Below are 26,353 nucleotides of genomic sequence, written 5' to 3'. Positions count from 1 at the left end.
CTCTCTCTTTAAGTTTCGCAACAACGGAGGAAAAGTACCCAGCCCAGTGTCAGGTATCAGAGGATTGCTGTACGTCTGCTCTCGTTTAATGCAGCCTTACACCAAACAAACATTGCGCAATAGGACTTCCAAGAACTTGAGTAGAACATGGAGTTGTTTTGCTGTTTATATCCCCACAGACTGACATGAGGAAGAGATTTATTGGCTGCAGGGAGTGCGAGGTTAAATTTGTTCATGCACAAGTGCTCCAACACGCGCACGCGCACATGCTTGAGAATTAACAGCACATGTAAGGCAAGCAAGAGCTATGACATTTTCCTTGCTGGGCTGAAAACTCCTATCATTGGCTGCTAAAAGCACATTTGCTCTTCCACAGCACTTGTAAAATGGGTGTTTTTGTAAGACTTTAAAAAAATAAGTTAAGACAAGGACACCGAAAGAGTGTGGAGCCTCACCAAGCTTTATTTACATGCGCACCATTTCTTATACAAACTAGATTACAATTCAAAATGGAATACACAGGAAAAATACCCACTAACATCAAGTCGAGTAGAAGCAAGATTAATAAAGGGCAAAGTTCAAAGGGAAAAGTTCAGAGGGCGTATGAAGGGGAGCTGGCCTGGGCTTCTTAACAAGGATGGAAGGATTCAAGAGAAGATAATAAAAAGGAAACGTCCAAGAGGTGATTAAGGTATCTAGTGGTATGTCTCTATCTTTTATTTTTGTATTTTCTTAGCTTTAAACCAGCATGTGTTGTGCTGCGTGTGCGCGTGTGTGTGTGTGTGTGTCAGACATGAAAGGAGATCATCTGTCTACTGAGTGGTTGTGTGGAAGGCTGGCTCCACTATGACTAAGTGTAAACTACCTGCCTCAAAGAGCCAAGACATTTTACACTGAATGTACAAAATGTTAGGAACACCCTTCTGCGATCAAGATTTGCAGTTTATCAGGGATCAATAATCTCTCTTTAAAAAGACAGGATTACTACGTTCCCTGGATTCACCTCATCAGTCTTCTTCACAGGTTAAGTAAAGCAATATTTTGTACAGTCACTGTAGATGAATTCAAATGCTTAGCAGTTCAGGTGATGGCTCAGGATTCCCTCTGTCAAAAGAAAATGATGGATAAGTGTTCTGGAAATTTTTTGATGTAACAAGGTCCAGCTCGTTGTCAGATGACACTTCAACCACGTTGAAGTTATAACCAACAGCTCACTGATAGCACTGGGACATGAACCGACTCCACTTGGAATAAATCAAGTGTGAAGCACAGGAACGTCCGTTAAGGAGGCTCTCCCTTACGTCAATGAACACACACTCGTACTAATAAACCCATTGATGTGAGAGGATAGTGCAAATGCTCCTCTGTAAGCCCTGATTTGTAAAAAAATGGGACCAGAGTGTGTATTTGAGTGCTTAAAAACGCAGGGTTTCCTCTCTGTATTACAATTTCTGTGGAGGGACGGCACCACTGGAAAGGTCGATGGGGGTACAGCTAGCTCATGCACTAAACCTCAGATAGCACGGTAGATCATTCTAGCAACCATGCACACCACTCCTCTGCCTTGGCCTCAAAGTGATATACACAAATCTGTACACTATTATACACAGCAGGGAATCCACTTCATGTCACTACCCCCAACAGAGAAGGGGTACCAGGGTCTCCAGATGCTACAACAATGGTGCTCGCCACCATTTTCAAAATCTGGTTCAACATTAAATTGCTGGTAACAGTGTTCCCTCCTACCTGGCACAAAACGTTGTTCAATATTTCTTCAACTTCAGAGGTATCACAAAATCCAAGGGTCAAGTACTACATGAGTATATAAAGGACATACAGCGAGTATATATGCATTTCACACAATTCATAATGCATAAATACATACATGCATACAGTCAGCTGTGCTGTATGCACCGTGAGGGATTACACATCCTCGTGAGATAAATTCAACTGAAATGAACTCCATAGATAAACACATATGCACATTAACATGTACTCAGGAGATACAGGAAGTCACCTGCAGGAGCACCAGGCGTGTCCATGACTGTGTGTGTGTGTGTGTGTGTGTGTGTGTGTGTGTGTGTGTGTGACGAGTCCAACAAGAGGAGAAAAAAAAGTTGTATGATGGCAAAACCAAAAATAACAGACTGCGTGAAGTAATAATCCTGACGTTTATGTTCCTTCCTCCTCTTCATCTCGACGGCCAAAAGTTCACAGATTACAAGTTCACAAACACAAAGCATTATGTTGGGTTTTTTTTTTTGTGAGTTTTTTTTTTTGTTTTTTTTAATCGAGAAATGTTAAAATACCATTTTAATGTGACTTGATGTTACTTAAACGGGAAGCCTCCCTTTTCCCCCCCTGAGTGATTCTGTATATGCATAACAAGCCCCACAAACTCATGTTAAGAAAACAGCAGAGCTCAACACAGATCCCTGCTAATATTTTTTTTTTCCTATCTGTGTGTGTAACATACTGTGCGTGTGTGTGCTGCGATTTGGCTGCCAGCATATCCTACTGTTTGTTTCAAGTAATTTGGCAATATACACAGATAGCTTATTGTTTTACTCAAGAAACAAATGGCTTCTAGAGGAATGAGCCTAAAAAAACCCTGCTCCCCCTGCCGTCTTCAACCTCGCCGTGCTACAAGTGGCCGCAGCGCTGGGCTTCTGCAGGTCTTGGGTAAAAACATAGAAAAAAAGAAAACGGAACAAACAAAATGCACGGCTTTGCTCTCAGGACAGGATTCAACACTGTTTATATATAGCACCTGTTATGGTGTGGAAATGTTCACAACCCTAGGACACAGGTATTCATTTTGGCTACATCATATGCTGTGATAACGACCTCAACAGAACTCACCCGAAACTAAGAAAAGACAGACAAGATCTTTTCCCACTTCTTTAACTTTCCGCTGCCCTCCACTGTACAAAAATCCATGACAGAGATTTTCTTCTTTTCTCATTTTTTTTTTTACAGTTTGATATACACAAGGATAAAACATATGTTCTAGTATTCGGCTAATTGTAATATAACCCTCAGTATGCTGCAGTTAATTTCAATTCAAGCAATTAATAATAACAAAAATAGCAAGTGCATGGCATGAAATTGAGGAATTTTAACTTCTAAAGTGTCTGAGATTTTGCAAACTGGGGCAAAGTGACAACTTGGTCTGAATGTGTGTTTGCATGTACTGTATGCGTGGCTGCTCAATGAGTAAGACACTCCGTTACCATCTCTTCATTTCACCAATACACCAATTCTTTTTGTACGGACATGTTATGATCCAGAAACGAAAACAGAAAATCCAAGAAACAAACACGGAACATTTAAAATCTCTAAGAACAGAGGGGATTCTTTTTTTTCTTTTTTTTTCAACATAATACGTCCCAGGAAACCACTAGATCAGATTTACACCACATTACTTCTTGATTTTTTCACTTTACACTTCTGTCTTTTTTTTTTTTAAGCCTTCAATGGGAACAACTGCACCGTGCACTCCTTCCTTCTTTGCTTGATGTGTCGTCCTTTTATTCCACCTGAAACCCCTTCTGATAAGCAGTGTCTCTTTGATATCAGCAGACTAGGTGCCAAAGGAAAATTGCATAATTCTAAGATTTGTGAGTTTGTTGTGGTTGTTTGCTTTCTTTTTGTTGTTGTTGTTGTTGTTTCACAGGAGGCTTTGAGGGCTGATGTGCAGCATCTCTCATGTCTGTCGGATCGTTCACGGTTCACCAGTGTGGGAGAGAAAGGTAAAGCTCTCAAAGAGGAAGTCTTCTGTAAACACAGGGTTTATATTTTACATTGTGCTGATGGCAGGTTTGGCAAAAAGGATGGTGTTTGTCTGATCTTCTCTTGCACCACACAGTTCAGACCTGGAGAGATAAAGCATATATGATTATGTTTGAGTATTTGCTCTATGCTTTAAACCATAAAAAACTTTTTTAGTCTTGGTCTACAGTCCAACTAAAGATGTGCTGATCGGTTAGCTTAGCTCAGTGCGACTATTACTCAAACTTTTAGTCTTTTCTGTGATTATAGTCTGGAAACCCCGTTTGCATTAAGGTTTGCTCAGCCACTGTGATGGGCAAACCAATCAGTGATCTTTTGGTTTGGCAAAGTGCGATAATGTTGAAGTTGTTCTACCAATGGTGGCAGTGGAAGGATTAAAGGTGGCTCAAATAGTTTCAAAATTAACCTAAGGTCTACGCCCAATATGATGCAATGACTGGAAACAATCCCCAATGGAGCATGCCCAGACCCAGATATCCATGCAGTGACAATTGACCTTTACGATGGAACTGGAAGTGCTGACACACCGAACAAACGTTTTCAAAGATTTACTCCATTGATTCCTTTTTCAACAGGAGATGAAAAGTTTTTCAGCACTTTTCCCCGAAACACAGCAGAATACTTCTTATTACAGGTGTAACACAATTAGCTAAAAGATACGGCCCAGGAAATGAGGATGGACTTACTGAAAACATCGTGCAAATTGAGTTGGTCTTGTTATTACAAGTTAGTTATAAAGTTGATTCACTCCAACATGTTTTTTGTTTTTTTTTATAAACCATACAGATAGATTTTCATAAGCCTAGAAAACATTGTTGGAGTTTCCACTTACTATTAAGCAGTGATTTGTCGCTACATATCTGAAAATATCGCAGTCCTTCACAGAGAACTTTACAGATTCACCATTTTGGAAAAAAAAAAAAGGGGCACGAGTACCTGACTACTTTGGATCAGTGCATTCCCGCTTCATACATCTGAATAGGGTCATGCAAACAACACTAAAACATACACACCTGCGCTGCTCCTACCTCTCAGCCGGGTACCCAGCTCTGAGAGGTCTGCTTGGTGCTTGTGAAGTTGCCGACTCCATTCATGTTGGCCAGAGAGTCAAAGTTAAAATCCAGGCCATCTGCATCCATGAGCTCATTCCTGATAATGGAGTCCATGTCACACTCCAGGCTGCCATTGAAGATGTCCAGGTCCAGATCTGTTGGGAAACAATCCTGACAGATCCCTCCACTGCTGCTTACTGTTCCATTCAGGAAGATTGAGGTGTCGATCTGCATGGAGGAAGACCCATTTCCTCCCAAGGGTGAGAGCAGAATCTGCTGTTTGGCATTAGCCAGAGCGTTAGCCTCGTTGGCTAGGTTTAAAGAAGACCTCAGGGAGCTCTGGTTGTGGTTGTTACTTTGAAGCATCTCCCGTTGGCTGCCCTGAAGTCCTCCGGTGGTCCCAAAGGTCATTACGGGATCATTGCGGAGCATGAGGCCACGGCGGGAGTTCTGTGAAATGACAGCAGCTGCACTAGCCTGAGACATCAGCGGGTCAGACTGAGTCATCATGACATCACTGTGGTTGTGACTGTCAGAGTTGAGCAGGTCTTGTAGTGTCTGGCTGCCAAAGCGAGACATGCTGATGCTGGAGAAGGACGTTTGCTTGTTCTCCTGGATGGTCTGCATGGGGGACGGACGCAGAGAGGAGCCCGTTGTGTGAGGGCCGAAGATGGAGTTACTGTAGCTATTACCTCCACCGTTGGAAGAGGAGTTGGAGGATGGAGAGGAAGTTGAGGGAGGTGATCCTATCCCATTGGGTTTGGACCCAAAACTGAACCCCGAGGAACCATTAGGTGCAGTCTGGCTGGAAGTGGTTGGCACCAGGTTGATGTTATCTAGCAACTCATCCATCAGGTCATCTGTGAGTCCATCATTGAGGTTCATTGTACCTGCCAGGTCTGCCAGGCGGGGTAGCTCGGTCGGCACAGCCTTCCCGTTGGTCGTGGCGTTCCCAGGAGACAGCGCTCTGCCAGGGCTGGAGTAGAGCATCGGCGAGAGAGGAGGCTCGTCATCAGGCACCTCGTCCAGCTCGGGGTTAGCTAGAATGGGTGAGAGACGGCCACTCAATGTGCTGGCGTTGGAGTTAGTGCGAGAGCGGAAGTCTGTCCAGGCATCCAGCTCCTCGCTGCTGCGTGACGTTGGACTTCCAGGCCACTTGGACAGACCTGAAGGACTGTCTCCACCACCCTCACCGGCTGCAGCAGCTGCAGCCTGCAGGGCAGCCTTCTTCTTGGCAGCGCGGCCACGGGCGGACTTGGTGTACTTGTTGCTGTTGTCCATAGAGACTGCTCGGCGCCGTGGAGCCTTGCCCCCCTTTCCTCCCTCTGGATTGATCATCCACCAGGAACTCTTTCCTGTTCCCTCGTTCTGGACACGGATGAAACGACTGTGGAGGGAAAGGTTGTGCCGGATGGAGTTCTGTAACAAAAGAAAGAGAAAGACACTGCATTGAGCGTGGTGTGCAAAATCCTTTTGAAACAGTTACTCAAACTACGAGCGTCATCAGTATTGATTTGTTTTATTCATTCTTTCCTTTTGCCAATACAACATTCAATGAATACCTCTCATTAAGTGCACTGATCCATAAAACCACCCACTACCACTGATTCTGCAGCAATGTAAACAGTTGCTCTCGGTGATGAGACACAAACAAAAGCCAAAAGCCTATTGTTTCGATTGTTCATCCACTAAATATAGACAGGCTCACATTAACGTGGAGCGGCACTTAGCGCTGATGTCTGCATTGTTCCCACTGTAGCTTTTGTGTAGTGGGTATAAAAGAGAAAGTGGTCTATAATCAAGCGTCTCCTCAATTATGAATAACACATACAAAGAGCCTCTGTGCGTCAGATCATGTGTGTTTGTGTGCGAGTGTGTATCGATCAACTATGAGCTGCTTCCTTGTGAGAACCCAAAAGGCTCATTGTAAGAGGGGACTGGTGCACATGACAGCCCCTGCTAATTATCAAGAGCTTTAGTCACAGCAGAGATGTATGCACACATTAAAGGCCTAAACCACAATATACGACACTGTTGAATTACTTGTTGCCCCACTGCTGGCGTTGTGTGGTTATCATTTGTTTTGTGAGGACATTTGTTTATACTTTACATTCATGCTGTAAAAACTGGGAAGACATTTTTACTGAACTGGCAGTGTGGCTCTGGGCATGTCTACAACTGAAACATCTGGACAGTTATTAGATTAATTTTACCCATTCATGGTCCCCAAGCATACTGACTTTTGTAATCTTCAACTTATTCAACTTGTTGCTGTTGTAATAACTTTGCTGATCCTCTGACTTGTCTTTTAGTGCCATCGTGAAGTCATTTTTATTAAATACTCTGGTTTATGACTAAATACTCAAAAGTTCAATGACACTCCCAGTAGACTACTTAGTTTAGTGCTGTTTGGAAAATGTAAGCATCCTGTCACAGTTCAAACAACAAATAACTGAAGTGATAACTCTTGTGGTCGCAGTTGTTAGAGGTAGTGACAGCAGGGTTGGCTCTTTTTGGTTGATGATTATTTGAATTATATTTAAATCACAAAAATAGAGTCAAAGGCCATAGTGCAGGTTAAAGGATGTCTGTATGATGAAAGCTCTAGCTATGCAGTCCTTTAAGACCTGAAATTTCAACTTCTGTAAATTACACCCATGTACATGTCCATCTGGACGACCCCCCCCCCCCCCCCCCCCCCCTTCACACACATGCACACACAGACACCCACACAAATACACACTTGTAGCCATCTGGTGACTTAAGAAGACATAATTTCATGGTTCCTATATGGCAGCATAATGATGATACACAAATGTTGAGATAATGTGTGCATACAGTCACAATGTCAAATTTCATCGCACAGTGATATAATTATAAACCTTTAGAAAAATCTATTTTCAGGAAGATGTATGTGGTTCTAACCTTTTGGACTTGCCTCTGGCATTGATTACACGTTCTTGTTTTTATTTTCCTTCCTCTTCTTGTGCCCAACAATCAGCTGAAGGCCTTGTTGAATTCATTATTTTCCCTCAGTCTCCTTCTCTTTCCATGCCCCCTCCCTTTTCCGCAGTTTCTGTTGTTTCATAAACACATATCTCTTATGGGCCCTGAGGGACTCTGGGGCTATGCTATATCCTCCCATATAAACAACCCGACCGCCATCCACAACATGCACGCATTTTTCCCTCTCTGTTTTCCTCATATGTATATTTTTCCACCCTAAAACTAGAACAGATTTCTGGGTTGAAACCAGCAAGGAGCAACATTTTGAAGTTTTTATGGGAATAGCAATATTGTTTTCCATGAAGTGGTCCCGTCTTTCCTGGGCAACAGTTTACAGACAATTTGGTCTGAACTGTTATTCTGGTCAAAGGCAGTTCAATCAGAGAGTACACGGAGAGGGTTTAAGTTACGTCTCTGAATGCTCCGCTGGCAGAGCAAGAAAGTTTGATCTCTAGGGCCAAACTGAACCTATGACCGTGTGTGTGTGTGTGTGTGTGTGTGTGTGTGTGTGTGTGTGTGGGTATGCAAAAGTTGTTTCCAGAGGACTGCATGCTTTTTGTGTCCACTGCTGTGCACTAGCAAATCCATATAAAGTTGCACGAATGGTGTGTGTGTGTGTGTGTGTGTATTCTGTACAATGAGGTAAGATGAAAAGAAATACCAGAGAGACCAGTGTTTATCCTCTGCCAGCATCTCTCGAGGCATGACGTAATGCTGTTTTATTGCAGAACACTTTAAACACACACACACACACACACACACACACACACACACACACACACGCACACGCTAAATGTTTCCAGCTGACAGGAAGATGTAAATAATGGCAGAAAACCGTTTTTGTAAAGGAAAAATAACACTCTTGGTGGGATGAATGAGAGAAGAATGAATGGAATGCGAGTCTCTTCCTCCCGCTGCTGTAAACATTCACCTGCCAGCGCCTGACACTTCATCAATCCTTCTCCCTCGCCTCATCCCTCATCCCTGCACCCCCATCTCCACCCCCTTCAACAAAGCCACTTGTTTAATGTTTCTCTTTTCCGTGCTGCTACTCATATCCCTCAAATGTCACGTGAGATATTTCATAACTGTATGTGACGGATTCGCAAGACGAAACAGCACATCTGCAACCGAAGCACGGACAGTGATAAAACGAAAAGAAAACCTGGTGCCAAGTCAAAGTGAGAGTCAGTGATAGTGTGAAAGAGGATGAGAAAATGACGACTGTAAGTTGAAAGAAAGAAAGATGTGCATATTAGTATTGTGTGTGATTTAGTTTGGTATACGTGTAGTAGTTGTTCCTCCCACATACTCTCAGAAACCCTGTACTGATTACTGCCATTATTCTGGAGAATTCGATGATCTCCTCGTCATATTTCCTAAAAAGACACATTTTTTAAATGCTATTCCTTGAAGCTTGCAGCACCGCAAATTAAATTTTATTCAGCTCCATGGTACAAGCATGGAGAAATTCTTGTGATTCAATACATGGAAAATAATAAATTATGATTTTGGTGGACTGACCTTTAAACCATCTGATATTTTCTTTGCTCCACTATTTCACGCAGACATTCAGCCTCTCCTGCAGACCACAACATATCCCTCTCTGCCTGCCGTGATTTGTATTGCATTTAATGACACACCCTGTCATATTATTCAACTTTCCAGGAGTTCATTAAATTCCTGGTAAATAAAATAAATACAAAAATAGCCATAAGCTGTGTGCGCATGAAATATCAGGAAAACGCTCTTCCTTCTTTGGTGAAATTTAAATCCCAAGTTTTGTATTTTAAATTTAATCCATCTCCTCCCCGACATTTACACCTTCCCTTCGTAAGTGACATAACAAAACATAACTATTTTGTTTGCTGAATGTATGTATTGTGTGTGTTTGTGTGTGTATATGGCACACAACAGTGTGAGTGGGGTTTGCTTACTACTGTAGCTCCTCTGGGGTATTCCCAAAGCCCATTAATAAAAACAGCTCACTGAGATAGCAGCTCTGATTCATAGCTCCTACCATGCAGCCACGGGAGCTAAATAACACACATACACTCACACTAACACACTCACACTAACACAGCTCTCAGCAGAAACCTTCCAGGGATAGTGAAGCTGCTGACTCTATCCAGCTAAGTTTAGAGATATTTTTAATTTTTCTTTCTCTCTTGAGCATATCTTTCCCTCCATTTTTCTATTTCGTAACCTCTTTCTCATGTCAGCATTAGCCTCAGACTTAAATTTACCCTGTCTCGTTAAGCTGGGTTAGTGGGCTTACTTTGAATTTAACCTTGGTTTTGGTCTCTAACAAATGTTTTTCTTTTAAAGAAACAGTTTGAAATGTGCTTTTGTTGCTGAGAGTGCCATTAAAAGATCGATCTCACGATCCTATCTGTTGGTTCATTCATCACAATATAAGTTTCTGCTTTATTCCTCACTATTATTCTTCATACAGATGTAGTCATCTGTTTTCCTCCAAATTCACTTTGAAAGCTGACTACAAGGCACTAGGCTCATCACTCGCTCTTCTGTTATGATTTTCTAAATTTCGACTATTTGAATTGTTGTGCCGACGTGTGTAAAACCTCACTGAATTTACTCCGTCGTTGCTTGTTCACACTGCACCACTAAGCTGAATTGATGCATCTTATCTGATATCAAATGAAGTGCTCTTTCTGTTTGATGTTTCCTAAGAGTGGCTGGATATAACAGAGCTCACCCCTGCTGGTCTACAGACTGCAGGTTTAACTGTCAGCTGTTCATTAGACTGGTTTTCCAGCTTCAAGGGTGTTACAATTTTGAAGCCAACTAACTCAAAGTGGCCTGAAAAAGCTGAACTTGCTTCATTTCGTGAGACAGGCCCCAGCTGTGTGTGTGTGTGTGTGTGTGTGTGTGTGTGTGTGTGTGTGTGTGTGTGTGTGCGCGCCAGCTGCAGCCCGAGCTCAGGAACACAGAGGCCTTTTTGTCCGTCAGCAACATGTGGGAACAATTAATCACTGTCAGCAACCACGCTAGGAATCTCTCTCCTTTCTCTCAGTCTTCTGGTTTTTTAAGGTGTGTAGGTGAACTCCGATCTGCATTTATGTAAATGTGCATTTATGTAAGTGTGGAAGGTGTGTGCAAATTGAAATTTTTAAGGAAACATTTTATGGAGATTTTAAGTCCATTGAAAGAATTAGACCAACATATAAGCAATGCTGCATGTTGTAAATGTATAGAAATGAACAGCCAATTCAGAAGCAGATTCCTCTGATTGGTTCAGATGGAGCGCTTTCTAATTGGTTGTAGCTGTCCCAGCTCCAGCAGTGGTGATTGGAGGAGTGAAGCTGGTTTATGTAGCCAGGCAGTACAGAAAAGGGAGGGTCTACAGGATGTTGCATGTGTATTTCATCACCCAGCTACAGCACATATCTGAACTCCAATGTATGAACTGGGTCAGTTTCACTTTGCCATGTTCCTGTACTCTGTGTGTGCCTGAGAGAAACAGCAAGTGGTGGACACGGACACCACGTTGAAAAAGGTGTGGAGGGAACACGCAGCTTTTCATGCATTTGGCTGCGGGAAAGAGTTGTGTCAGAGGGTTACGGTGTCATGGAGTCAGGAGACCGCTCCGAGTCAAAGGTCAAAGTTCTTTGAGGTTGCAGCTCTCCCGTCATACGTTTGAGCTCCTCCCCTTGAACCCTGCTTCTACTTCTGTGACCTGAGCCTCACACCTCTGGTGTACTTAACCCTCTCTGACACACACTGGATGTGTGTGTGTCTGTGTGAGAGAGATTCCTGACCAAACATTACCACACTTTATCAGTCATTCTGTAAACGAGCACTAATCGGAGTCAACAGTGGCTGTGGCTGCTGGCTCACGACAACGAGCACAACATTGGTTTCCATTTAAAATGAAGAACTGACTAATGACTGTCTGCTTGTCTTTTCTTGAAGTTTTACATCTTTAGGAAATGGAAGGAAGACTAATTTTGGTAAGACAGGTCGCGTTTTGGCAAATAAATGACAGAGAAATGACAGCTATAAAATGTAAAGTCTTTGTATGGGAAAACATTCAGTCAAAAAATAAATAGTTGTAACATTGTAGATAAGTGAAGCTCTTAATAGGCAAGGGCTGTGAAGAACAAAACTTTATTTTTTCTAAAGCATTACTATAAAGTATTATTTATTAAAACAAGTCAACTGTGTTGTTAGCTGCATTTTCTTAGACTTTTAGTGAAATTCTTGCTTTAGAATAATGGGCAATAACACTATGGACATTTGTTGAACTTGCAATCATGTAGACTTTTAAAATGCTCCTAATGTTAAAAAATAACTTTTACGAAGAATATTTGCTGGTCGATAATGTATAAAAAGATATGTAACTACTCTGTATTTGGAATAAACACACAATGCTGAAGATGGACTTTTTAAGAGAATTTCCCGAGAGTAGATTTAATATTTAGCTGTCGTATCAATGCTGCCCCTTTATTTATGGTCTCACAAATACATAACATAGATGCACGTGTGCAGAGATGATCTGTGCGCGTTAATGTCGCAGAGGAGAGCAGTGAAAGTGCAGCGAGCGAGGTAGTGTCCGGCAGAGGTGCAGACGACACGCAGGTCTTTGACACGTATGAGGCGGTTTATAAATAAACCGCCCGACCGGCTGGTCTGTGCTAACACCGCCGAGATTATTTATACTGTCACCCTACACAAAAACACACACACACACACACACACACACACACACACACACACACACACACACACACACACACACACACACACACACACACACACACACACACACTTGGTCCAGGTTCCAGCTGCCCTGAGCTCTGGACTGCAGACAGAACATTCCATTCTCTTCCATCATATGTGCGTTTCCCTGCCAGCGGCTGGGTGTCTCTCAGACTGTGTGTTTTTATGTGTGTGTGTCTGTGTGTGTGTGTGTGTCTGTTGTGTTGTATAGGGATATGCAGATTGGCAGAAGGACTTCTGTTACACTTTATTGTGCTTATATTTCTGTTGCTACATTTTTGTGAACATATCAAAGGTCTTCGTGGGAGCACAGACGCACAAAGTCAGACACTTATATGTAGGATCAATAACAACAAAATTTTTTTTTTTTTTTTTTTTTTTTTTTTTTTTCTCATATCTAATCTATGATACCTTGATGACAAATCCACCAATAATATGGGAACATGAATATGCAATAGATCCTATCCCATATGTATAAGATCCTCATTGAATTAAATTGCAGTTACAGTAAACACACAAACATGCACACACACGCTGCTTTCCAAGAATTGTGACCTTGTTCAATCATGAACAGGCCTGGTCTTGTCATCACAGAGGCCTAACTACTGCAATGTCAATCTCTCGCTCTCTTTCTCTATCTTTCCCATTTGTCTTCCTCGCTCTCTCTTCTCTCTTTCTTTGTCTGCATCTAGTCTGCCCCCTGTTGTATAAGGCCACATGCTCAAAGAGCTCCTTGTTTACACTTACAGTTCCTCCAATCAGTCAGCCTGAGGTGGGGGAGTCGGCCGACCCATCCCACCTCAAACAGCCAATCAGCGGAGGATAGTGCAAAGACATGGTTAGTCATGTTACCCTGGTAAGCCTCCATCGGGTCAGTGTGTTTTGTTGATTGCTGAACAGTAACCTTAGTTCTTCCTGAGCACGTGGCTCATGGTCACAGTGGCGGATGAGAATGATAGAAGTTGCAGAGAAATCTGTCACCAGATATTTGAACGATTTGGAATCTAGAAAAAAAAAAGAAGAAGAAAATCTACTTTCTGTCGTCCACCTAAAACACTGATAAGCCAATGAGGCCTAGGTGGTTTCTGTATGTTCACCAACATGCAGTTCATTATAGCACAGAACATGTGGTCTTTGCTTTCGGACAACACAGGACATCCCTGCTGGGTTTTATCAACTCGAGTTCCAGGACATGCCGTCCTTAAGCTACGGAGCAACTGCGCCTGCCAAGAACATACGCAGGCACACACACACACACACACACACACACACACACACACACACACACACACACACACACACACACTGTACACATTGACAACAGAAACATCTCACTGAAAACAAAGACGATTTATTCAGACACGGGCTGAAGGCAAGCAGACTCGCAAGAGACTCGAGAACTGAACGCATCCAAACTCAAAAGTCATTTTCTCATCTTTGTGTAATTTAGTTTTTAAAGAATTCAAGCTGTGCCACACCTAAATGTGCTGATAAATGTTCACATGGGTGGGTCAAATTACTAATAATATTAAACTACTAATAAATTAATCACAGCAAAACAATCATGCAAAAGAGACCTCCTTTATTTACAGCTCAAATGATCTGAAACTACAACGTAAATACAATAAAACTGGCAAAAATAGCACAGACTTGTACTGAAATAGAGGAGCTTTTTCACACATTTTCATTTATGTCCCAATGGAACAACCAGACACGTTCAAAGAACAGTTTGCTTACCATATATATTATGGCAAAGTGTCACACTGGTAGAAAAATCTCAAGTTTTTCATGGTATATATTGTGAACATGGGCTTTTTTGTCAAGTTTAGCTCAAAATCTTTCAATTTAAAACAAAAATGCACCTACGGTTTTTCTAGAAGGAAAGATGAGCCCTCTGCAACAAGTGGGAGCATGCTCCTAATATATTTGGTGAAAAAGTGCTGGTGGATTTAAAATAATATAATTGCTGTGTGAACTGAACGCTGTTTGGGTTTTTCTGAGGGCGCTGGATTGACACATCCTGTGCCCCGGCTTTGTGATGATGCCGTAGTGACTTGCAGCCTGCCCTTTTTAAGAACTTGAACTATTTCACCATCTGACATCTAAAAATAGAGAGAGACCAGAGGGTAAGTCTGCTGGCGACGATTATCGTACTTATCCTGGCGTATGAGCGCGCTGATGACAGAGGCACTGTAAAGCACACACAAAAACACAGAGACGGAGAGAGAGAAGAAAAAGCGGTGTGGTGGTGTATAAAGTAAAAGGATAAAAAGAGAAACATACTAGTATGCATTGGAGAGAATTTCTACGCAAACAGGTGATTAATAAGACCTTCAAGCTATGCAAGTATGTGTGCGTGAGAAAGAGATTGAGAGACACCGAGAGAGATTGAGGGCGACAGAGTTAGATAAAGAGTAGAGGAAAAGAGGGCACCCTTAGTATTAAGACTAGCAGGGTGTCCGCATGATTAATTACATCTCTGTGCGATACAACTAGCGCTGAGGAGTGGAGGGCGAAGGGGGGACGGGGGGGGGCAGAATCATTCATAATTATCAGGAAGGGGAATGTTGGTATTCCTGTAGGGAAAATATGGTGCAGGTAACAAGGAATACATTTGGGAAATGAGCCCGACATCCATACTTCACCCCTCAGACATATTTCAAGGACAATGGAGGAGCTAAGTGGGAAGATTTATTTTTGGCATGCGGGGGTTTGAAAGTAAAAGTCCTGTTCTTTTTCTGCATACACAACGTCAGGTGACTGGCAGCAGGAAGGCTTACAAGCTGTGAACACCTCTCTGAGAAACTGTGGTGAAAGAACTCTGGTTTAACGATTACATTTTCAGGAGACAACTTATCCACACAAACCGCATGAGAAACAACAAATCACTCCGCTTAAATCAGACTGAATTCATCTTCATTTAACTTGCTGATTTCTTGTCAGTTGCCAGGAATGGTTACTTTAACATTTTTCACTTTGATTAAAGAAATGTGTTGGTGTAAGAGTTGTTATTTCTGTACAGCCACGTGTCGACCTCATCCCTTTTGTCTATGAGCTGCTGTAGGTAACTGGCTAGTTTGGTCAGAAGACGACTCCATTCGTCCTCCTGACTACAACGCTCTGATTACTTTGTCGTTTCTTCAACCAGTGGAAATATTCCCCAGACGGGTAAACTCTCTCAGAATGATTTACATTGCTGAATAGATCCGAGATGTGGGCCGATTGTCAATTTAAAGATCCACAGCCGGGATAGTATAAATGACTAGTTTCATTACTTTACATTTGGATTCTGTCACTGTGATGTTTTATTCCTGACTCCCGGTACATACTGAATATTCTCTCTAATGAGCCACTGAGGCTCATGAGTACTGTAGTATTAGGGGCCCGTAATGTGCTAAGCAAACGCCCAAAACAAAGTGTTACTCTCTAATAAAGTGGAATTTGTAAAAGGTTTAGGGAGGGTAACTAATGCTTTATCAGTGGTAGATAAATCATTCAGCAATGCTTTTCAGAGAAGTCTTGCTGAGACACTGAAACCTTCAAAAGTTCATTTCCCAGTTTGCAACTCTGTGGAAGGGAAAGAAAAGGGTAAAAAAAAAAATCCATGGAGATCATGACGATTTATTTCAACGGTGGAAGGAAAAGCGAAAGGAGAAGAGAGGGCCAGGTCAGGGGAAAGAGAAATGGAGGGACAGTAGGAGGAAGGGAGGTTGGGGAGGAGGACGTGCTGTTTTTATGTGTGCAGCTTGGGTGAGGGGTTGACTGAGGTTTATTGCCTTCCTTAACACCACTCTGCCCCGTGTGCATGGTTGTATTTTCACAGAGGACTTGGTTGAGTTACACACTGAACAAAACAGCTCCTTTTAGGTGAAGTAAGGACACAGATTGGATTCAGATTACACTGAGGGTCTATAAAAGATTTATGGATCTGTGCTACTTCAGATTCTTTTTTGAAAAAAAAAAAAGGTATCTGAAACTCAGACTGTGTGTTTTTGGTTGTAAATATTTATGCTATTTTGATTTTTCTCTATTAACGGCACTTCTCTCTGTAACTGTGTAGAGCCGCAGAGAGTCTGTTTACATTTAAATCCCTGAAGTGTGAAAAATTATGATTTCACCAATGCAAAAAAAAAAAAAAAAGCAAAACGATAAATCTCTCCGGTCACGAGATGATTAATAGGAAAAATGTAACATTTATCAATCGTATCTCAATTATACAAAATAAGTTTATTTTTTCTCACTTTCCTCAAATCTTTGCTCTGAAACGTGGTATGTTTTCATATTTTTTGGGACCACTAAAATGTTCTACCCCTAAAAAAAAACCTATCTTGTGCCGACATGTGGGGTCACCAACGTGCAGAGTTGCCTGTTGCAGTAGAGTTGATAATATTAGGCACGAGGTCAGTGGTAATGGCAGTTGTAAAGGAATCGGTGCCAATAAAATATCCTTCAAGTTATGTAACACCAACATGTGCATGTGTCCCGCTGATACAGTGCCTTACCCCCAAGCTGCCTTACTGTGGATGTAGTGTATACAAAATTACTCACACACAACTTTAACAGGGGGCGAAGTGCAGCTTTCACTCTTTTCGCTGTTTGTTCAAGTCTTCAGTGACTTTTCTTCAGTTTTTTTCCTCAAGACACTTTGTACTGATAAAGACACAAACAGACCTCTGCCACTGGCTTTCTCTCTGCCTTTCAGCATGTCATTTATCAATACACTGGTCTGTTTGACATATGTTTGCTCCACTGTGTGTCAATGCGACACTGAGGCGTGCCGTGTCTTTAATCAAATGTTGCCACAACACAGCCTGCTTGATGCCTCAGGGTTGCATCTAGTTCACACCAAAAGGACTCTGTTTGGGCAATTTTCTATCTGTTGACATGTGCGGCTTAATAACCTCTCAAACCTTCAATTCACTCTGCCGGAGGTGAGCTATGACCTCATTGAGACAGATTAGGGTGATAATAGTATTACGCATAATTGTGTTGACTAACTAAACAGTAGGGCACAAGTCTAGTTTGAGCTCAATTGTTTGGAACTGGTGATGTGCTGTTACTTGTTCGTGTGCGTGCGTGCGTGCGTATTTGTGAGTTTTGGGAGTTCACATCTGGTCCAGATTAGTGTTGCGGCCGCGCTGGTGTTCACAGGGTTCTTCACTCTAATGGTGCTAAAAACAGATACAGCACGCACGCACGCACAAACACACACCAAACCGCAGGCACTGATTTTTACCGTATGTTGTACCACGACACACACTTATTGGATAATTCTGGCTCATTACAGTTTGGGTTTTATATTTCTTGGTTTGGTTATCATTCCTAGCTGTGACAATAATGTTGTACTCATCAAGATAATGTTTGAGATCTGGGAGCAGTTGTGAAAAGATGTCTAACACAATAAGAAACACCAGCAGTCAGACAGTCTGAAGGTTTTCAAACTCCCCAGGTTCACCAGATATATTTCAAACAGGAAACAAAAGCAAATAGCAATTTTATTTTACCCTAACTGCCCATTACAAACATTCATCTCAGTTTATTAATAGATTTCCTGGTTCTTTCCCTTCAGTTTAAACTCCAAATAAAGTAGTTTAGATAATACAGATAAGCTTGGTTTGCAGTACAATCATCTGGAGGCCTGTGCTTCCCCCCTAATGAGTACAATATTACCATAACTGATAGAAATTATAATAAACCACCATTTTAAAGATTTAAGCACAAACCTAAAGGTGCTGGTCTTTTAAACTTGTAATAATAAATTGTGCTGCAGACTCATTACGGAGTTGCCTTTGTGTTTCATTTATAGCAGTTTGACCTCTGAGCCTGCTGCTTTGATATTGGACTATTCGAGCCAGTGAGAGCACTTAAGAAGAGAATGTGTGACTTTTTGTTTTCCTTATTTCTGTCTCTCTCAGGCTCCGAGTTTGTAGGTCAGTTTAACTCGCCTGACCTGATCTACCCAGCACCTCTGCAATGGAGTGTTTCTGTTTGACTCCCTGTGTGTATTTATGTGCGTGTACTTGTGTGTTTGTTTGTGTGCCTCACTCTCTGCTGATGTCAGCACACCCAGGCCTGTCAGCTCTCTTCCTCCTACACACCAGCTGAGCAGCTGGAGAAAGGGAACCAGGTGGCAGCGAAGGTCTTTGACACATGTGCTCACAGAGTGTTACTGGGTCCTGAGTGTGTATTTTATGTGTGTTTTAACACGAGTGGAGGTCCTAACCTTTGCAAGGCAAACATCCAAAGACGCATACACACACACACACACACACACACACACACACACACACACACACAGGCTGTTAAAACACACACTAACTACACAAACACACACCTATGAGTTTCCCCCCAGCAACAGTGAGCTTCTTTCTCAGCCCCTCTGGGCTCAGCCCCTCCGAGGAGTCACATGACTTCCTGTTTCGTGACAAAAGGAAAGAGAGCAGCAGCTTGCCTTAATTCTCGGCTCTCCTTCTCTGATCTTGACCCGAGTTTGACTATATTGTAAAATGCTTGATTATTTCTGACAATGTTTCTCTACTTTTGAACAGCAAACGTTCATATTTTATAGAATGTTACAAAAATCATGGTTGAACACAAATATCAAAGAAATCAAGAAATAATCTCCACTGTCTCTCGTCACACCGTCTCCTCCTGTATATAACCTTCGTTCTCACCGTTTTACGGCCCTCCCCCCCCTCTTCTCTTGCTATTGCATCACTTCCTGTAAAACTGATCTGAAAGGATCCTTTGAAATACTGGTCTCTCAAGCGAAGCTATTGTTGTATGACTGCAGAATCCACTTCCACTTCAGTGCATCTGTTGGTGTGTCCGATATAACTATGACTGATTACATGCGTCCATCACTACATGGGAGCGTGTGCATGTGCGTGTGTGTGTGTGTGTGTGTGTGTGTGTGTGTGTGTGTGTGTGTGTGTTTACACAGGTCTATTTATGTGAGCAAAGCATGCTTCTGTTAAGCTTATTAATCACTGCTAAAGAAGATGATGATTACGATGTGGTCATGGTGCCAAATCCACACTGCTGTGTCAGCTTAAACCTGCATGTCCTCCTCATCTTAATTTAGCCATTGTTGTACACTGCATGTGTGTGTGCGCGCTTCTTTGTCTCTTTGGCCACTACTCTTCACAGTGTTAAATCAAGAATTAAATCTCAATCTCTTGAATTGACTGAAACAGAGTGACTCAAAAGTAAACCCTGGTTTCATCTACAGTATGTGTTGTTTCACACAGAACTTGAATTTGAACCACAGTCATAGAACAGTGCACTGAACCACAAAACAGACGCCCACCTTCTTTTGTGAGTCATAGATATTTTTCTACTAAATTTTCTCTCTTATTTCTTCCTGTTAAAGAATAGAAAGGTGCAGTTTTTGGATTGTTTTATAGAGCACTTATTCTGTTTAAGATCATTTTCTCCAAACAACAAAAAAAAAAAACCTTCACAAAGTCGGCCTCCTTTTTTTGTTTTTAATCTGCCTGTGCGTCATTAAGACTTTCTGGTATGCAAGAGTGAAGCTAAAGGCATTAATGGCATTTTGTTTTTATTAAAAAGTACACAGAGGAGAATGACAGGAAGTCTGGGGGAGAGAGAGGACATGCTGAAAAGGTTATGAGCCAGACTGCGATGAATTTTAAAATATGCATCTTTGTCCAAAGGGACCCTCCACTCCTTCTAAATTCTCATTCGCCCCACTCTTCAACTTGTTTTCTTCCACCTCGCAAGATGTACAGCCAATAAAATCATCAACACTCGCAAGCCAATCTGTTCTTTTTACAAAACAAGCAGTGAAGCAAATTACACTCACTATTTATCATGGTATTCTGAAAGGTATGAATATTTTTCGAGGCCTGGCTAGATCCAAATGCCATGCACCTCCTCTCTGTGCTCGCTGCTTGAAGTGAACTTCAATGCCATGGTGACATGGTGGAATTTCATTAGCAGAGTCCAAGCAGACTGTATATTGTTATCAGGTCTCCGTGTTTATTTTGAGGCAGAGGGAGAACTTAAATAACCCCTTCCTATGGGGGGTTATTTGGGAGTAGGAGTACGGCCCGGTTTACCCAGAGCAGGGAGGGTTCAGCGGGGATACGAGAGGCCCTCCGCTGCCTTCCTTCATCCTTCTCTTTGTCCCAGCTCTGTCAGGGCGCTCAATGCTTAGCACTTCGCTTCATACATGACAATACGCACACAAACACGCTTACTACTGCTCACAGGTCAGGCTGCTATTTCCTTACAGCCACTGGCATGTCGTACACATCCATGAGGACGCAAGCACAGTCACGTGAACAGTATCCTCTGTTGAACCGCAGTGTCATGTCCTCACCGCATCAACACCATACCTTCCCTCTGATTGAGCTCTTTTTCCCCACATGCTGTACTTTGTATTTATATTACCCTGCTATTAATAGATCGGTGGCAACCGCACAGCTACCCCTTCTGTTCTCTAGTTTGTGCATGTGTAGCCAGTATAGGGACAGTTTCTGTCTTTTGGTCGCTGTTTTCTTCATGCATGTGATGGCATAAGAGGAAATAATGGTATCACACAAGCAGGTCATCACCTCATTCAAACTGCCCACAATTTCCCAATTATGACACGGGGGCATCAGTGCATTTCCCCTGACCTCACCTAACTACAAGGTGTGTCTAAGTTCATGCCTGCATGTTATTAAAGTCTCTCTGTGACCTTTTAGAGGTGAAACAGAGTTGCAGTGGGGGTGGAGGAGCGTGGACTGAGAAGGGAGGGAGGGTTAGATGGGCAGAACAGTGTAGCTGTGGCCTGATCTCTTTAATATACTGTACAGAGTCATGAATGAGTCTCTATCGTCTGGTTTAAACCCTCCTCCCATTCCTCATTTATTTCCTCGCTCATTATTTGTCTGTCCTTTCCCTTACAGTCCTCCTTTTTGTGTTTATTTTTCCTCCTATTTTGTCCCGTCTCTCCTCTCTCTGCTGTTCTCTCTTTGCCAGTTTCTGTATTTTTCTGTCATCTCCCACTCTTTTCTTTCCCTCTCTGAAAGGTCTTTTCTAAGTCAACTCTCCACACAAAAGCTGTATGGTGGCACTAGCTGGCTGCGGGCCAAAACTCGGCTCTCTGCCTCCCCCCCCCCCCCCCCCCCCCCCCCCCCCCCCCCCCCCCCCCCCCCATGTCTGTGTTGGTAAGCAGCTATCACTCAATCTGCTCCTCACCCCCTCCGAACTCCTCTCTTTCTACCTCTTTTTTTGTTTTCCCTCCCACACTTTCTTTTCTCCGAGGAGGTAAAGTGGGTAGAAAGTGTGAGATCTCAAATGCTCTTACTCAAATGTTCGCTTTTACACACATACACACCTTGAAGTGACTGTGGAGCTACAGGGCTCTGAAAGGGGTGTGTCTGGTAATCCTTTGGATCTTGTATGCAAAGGCCTTGTAAACCAGAAAGGGGGGGAAAAGAGAAAGAAGAAAGGAAGAGTGGAGTAAAAAAACGAGGGAGAAAGAAAGCGCTGACAGGCTTTTGAGCCGAGCGGGCTTCTTTCCGAGAGGCTCAATACCGCAGCTTCCACACGCCAATAAAAAAAAGCACACATATGTTCGCACTGATCTTAAGAGTGAGTGAATCCTTCAAGGAGGACTCCTCTGACAAACATCACCTCAATGCTGATTGACAATGCTTTGACCCGAATGCAAACATGCACACTGTAATGAAAGGCTCGCTCATGAATGCTAGTCATGCAACAAGTTCACATTTCAGACAGCAAATCTGCAAAGTAGTACGACAAAGAAAGAAAGTGGAAAAGGTGTCCGGACAAAAAGTAATTCAGGAAAAACGCAATGATGGGAAAGACAGCATGTTTACTGATACCCCCCCCCCCCCCTTTAAAAAAAAAGAAAAAAAAAGAAAAAGTGGTTTCAGGTATCTGAATAATGTCAGAATAAAAATGCAACTTGTGACTTTTACCCCTCTGAACTCACATGCTGACCTCGCACTAGTCACTTTTGGGTGGCACGTGCAGCCGCCAGCCTCAAACTCAGAAATAACCAGAGAAAAAGGGAAGTGTTACATTTGCTCGCCGGTCTGGTGCTCGCTTGCCGCATCACAAGATCGAGGAGGAAGAAAGAGCAGAACGGGCTATTGCTGTATCGCTGTGTCATCATTTAAAACAAAATTAAACAGTCACATTTAAACGGTCATTTATGGCTTGTGTCCTGCGTATGTGTCTTGCTGTCTGGTCAAATATTCTGTCGTGTTTGGTGTATATCTTCGATGAAGCTGCATGTTTAAGTTTCAAGGTGTGTCTGCACTATTGCATGCTTTGTGGGGTGTGTGTGTGTGTTTCTGTGTGTGTGTTTCTGTGTGTGTTATGCACACACTGCCCTATTTAATCTATATTATTGACGCCCAATCGAGAGGCGAGAAATTATAGCCATGTTATGACATTTTAGCAATTATCAGTTAGCCAGAAAGAGAGGGAAAAAGTTAGATTGGCTTTATTAAAAGGGATCAAAATCAAACCTGGTAGAAGCACTAAAATTCATTAATATCTATATATCTGTATCTTGTTTGTTTAATAAAAATAATAATATTTAGATTGTTATTTACTGTACACAAATCGGTGACTGTAGGTGAGAGGTTGTCAGATTTGTACTGAGCCAGGCGAGCTGTTTCCTTCAGTTATAGTCTTAATGCTAAACTAAGCCAACCAGCTGCAGTCTCCAGTTTCATATTAAGTGGACAGACATACGAGTGGTCTCAATCTCCTTATCTAGCTCGCAGCAAGACAGCTAATAGGCATATTTTCAGAGGGCACATTGCAGTGACTAGAGATTAGCGTATATTTGGCGAATGTCCTGAAAGATACACGAGACTGTAAATTTTCCCAGATGTATTCACGGGTCCAGTGATGTCAGCACTGGACCAACATGTATGTGACGACTTGATAGCACCAAAGCAAACTGTGTCGTTTGTGGTCTGCATGACCAGAGTAAGCCTGTCCACTACATACAGTATGTGTGTGTGTGTGTGTGTATGTGTATGTGTATATGCATCTTTTATTGTTTTTAGCTTAGTTTTCCCAGAGTGCCCTGGAGTAAAAAGCCTGCTGTCTGGTGCGCTATTCTGCACTAAGTGGGTCAGTGGCTGGCTGACTAAGAGGGTAAAGTCAGGCTAAAGTCAGCCTGTGTGTGTGTGTGTGTGTGTGTGTGTGTGTGTGTGTGTGTGTGTGGTGTTGCCACCAAGATAGGGCAGGGTGAGAAGACTGAAAGACAGAGATGAGATTTAAATAAGGAAATAAAAGAAAGCCAGAGGGGCAGGAATGAACCTTGTGTGCTACATCTATAATGCAATGAGCTCTACTGTACCAAACGGTGGGTTCCTAATTCAAAATAATACAGGCGGGTGTATAAAGGGTGAGATGTACAGATACAGACAGACAGACAGACAGGAAGAGGCAGGGCTGCAGAGAACACAAACGGCTGCAGGGTGCTTTTAATGTGAAGTATGCAGACAGACATGGGTGCAGAGGGAGTAGTAAAGTGAAGTGTACAATACTTTATTTTGTCTGCTTTTCACAGTCTGCTTGTCTGGGTTAGTCTACTATGGGCAACGCCTTGGGAGCACCACTTATGGGGTGTGTGTGTGTGTGTGTGTGTGTGTGTGTGTGGTTTCTTAGGGGTAGAGTAAACACTGTAGGAGAATTTGGGTTAGTGTGAATTATTCACCGGTGTAGAGAGGAGCAGGCCTCTCTTCTCTTTGGGCAGCGCGCTCTCTTTAAAAGCTGTAAAATGAGGAGGTGTGGGGTAGCTGTGGCAGGATAGCTGTGGCAGGATAGCTGTGCATATGAATGGGTTTACTGTGTCTGCAAAGTCACAACCCAGCAGATTAGATAACCAAGCAATCCTCTGTCTGAGTCGTTTGTAGACCACGACACTGCGGAGATGCCCTGTGATCAGCGTCTGGGTGAAGAGCCAGTTGGGTAATAAATGCGTGAAGGGGTTTTTGAAGTGGTAGAAAATCAATTCAATGCGCCAATCTGTCTTCTTTCATGAGTTTTACTCATGGTACTCTTCCTGTCCCTCAACTCCATCTCTTCCAACATTTAAACAGAGAGAAAATAAATACGCTGCGCCGCTGTATTCGCCGAGGGTTGTCTGTTTGGAGAGCTCTTGTGTTTGTGTGTTTGACTGACTAACACACTGTACTATTGCACCGTTGAGTGCAACAGGGTACCCCATGTTAAATCATCCCCTTCCCCCACCTACGCTCCTTCGCCCTCCTCCTTCCTTCTCCTCGCTTCTTCAACTCCCCTTCCTCTTTTAACCTCCCTGCTTTATCCCCCCTTTTCCTCTCTCGCCTCCAGTCTCTGTTTGAGATTTGGAACGCGGCCAATTAACACAACAGCCGGTTCACCAAACCAAACCGAGGTGGTGGAGGAGGGGAGCAGGCTCACATCACTACACACTGACCTACATACACTTCCACCCAGCTGATTGAATCCTACGTCGAGGCCTGCGGCCAATCACGAGTGGGGGTGGAGTGCCAGCCAGCCAATGGCATCGGCCACTCTTCGCAGAGCTCTTGCGCTGTCTCCATCCAGTTTTCAGTAATCATACAGAGAGAATGAGGGAGACCGAGAGAGGAAGGGTGAGCTCCACTGATGAGAGAGTAAAAATGAGCAAAATAAAGACACCCAAAAGGGGAGAGGATGAAGCTGAAGGAGGAAAAATTAGAAAAGCAAAGAGTAAAGGCAAATGAGGCATGAACAAGAAAAAAAAAAAAAAAAAAAAAAAGGTTCTTCCTTCCTTCCTTCCTTCCTTCCTTCCTTCCTTCCTTCCTTCCTTGTTTGCTCTCAGCCTCAGTGTCTTATGGTGATATGACCGCAGACAGATGAAGGCTAATACTGGCTAATGCTAAAGAGTGGATTAGTGTCCCATATTTGTCCTTGCTCCTTTCCTGGTCCAGGTCTAGTCTTTTCTGAGCCTCCAGGTCTGTGCTGCACCTCCTTGCTCTGAAATCATCACTGAAACTTCAAAAATTATCAAAAGTGGCAGATTTTTTTTTTTTTTTTTTTTAAGCATTTTTCCAAAAACCTTGAATTTTACTGCTTGACTTGTATGAAATTCAGTCAAACTCGGTAATTAAATGTTAACTAGAATTACTGCCTCGCGGTGGTTTATTCAGACCCACAAAATAGCAATATGGAGGGAATATTTTGAAGGAATTTGGCCTTTAAAGCTGATAGAACAAAAGGTTTTATCCATTATAGTAGTCAACGCTTCACGAACAGCACAGCATCAGAAGATCTACACAATTAGTACAGTTTTAAGATGACACCTAAGATTATAGTCAGCTATTCAGTATCCAACCTAATGTGAAATATGGTCAAAATCCCCCCCTCTGTTTCTGAGTTATGACGTTGAATAATGGTCAGAAAAGTGTTTTTTTTAGAACATTTTGATGACGCTCACCTTTTCACCAGTTTGACATTTGTGTGTAATTTGGTTTTAATTAGGGAATGAATTACCGAGTTATGGCCACAAAATTGTTTTGTAAAATCTGGGTGACTTTTGACATTTGACCCTGAAATTTTAATCAGTTCAGCTGCGAGTCAAAGTTAACGTTTGTGTCTAATTTGAGGATATTCCTTTGAGGCGTTCCCGAGACATCGTGTTCACGAGACGGTTGGACGGGTTTGTGGCTCCGGCTGTTGTGAAACTGGAGGCATAAAAATGCTGAATTCCTCAACCTTTTGAGGGTTTGTGAATTTGA

The 26,353-nt window shown here is 42.6% G+C and overlaps 1 protein-coding gene across 1 annotated transcript in view; it reads right to left on the bottom strand.

Annotated features, from left to right (window-relative positions):
• Positions 1-439: 439 nt before the first annotated feature.
• foxo3b (forkhead box O3b) overlaps positions 440-26,353 on the bottom strand; it is a 41,344-nt gene continuing 15,430 nt past the window's right edge. The window contains exons 3-4 of the mRNA XM_069158151.1: positions 4,806-6,263; positions 440-3,875 (exon numbers count right to left, since the gene is read on the bottom strand). Of these exons, the coding sequence (XP_069014252.1) occupies positions 4,824-6,263 (1,440 nt within the window). The 3' untranslated portion in view covers positions 440-3,875; positions 4,806-4,823. The remainder of the gene's footprint in view (positions 3,876-4,805; positions 6,264-26,353) is intronic.

Source organism: Embiotoca jacksoni, unplaced genomic scaffold (genome assembly GCF_022577435.1).
Source record: "Embiotoca jacksoni isolate LCO1_2020_lvr unplaced genomic scaffold, fEmbJac1.0.p SCAF_23, whole genome shotgun sequence".
In the NCBI taxonomy this organism is placed as follows: domain Eukaryota; kingdom Metazoa; phylum Chordata; class Actinopteri; family Embiotocidae; genus Embiotoca; species Embiotoca jacksoni.
This window is presented reverse-complemented; position numbering and strand designations above follow the sequence as displayed.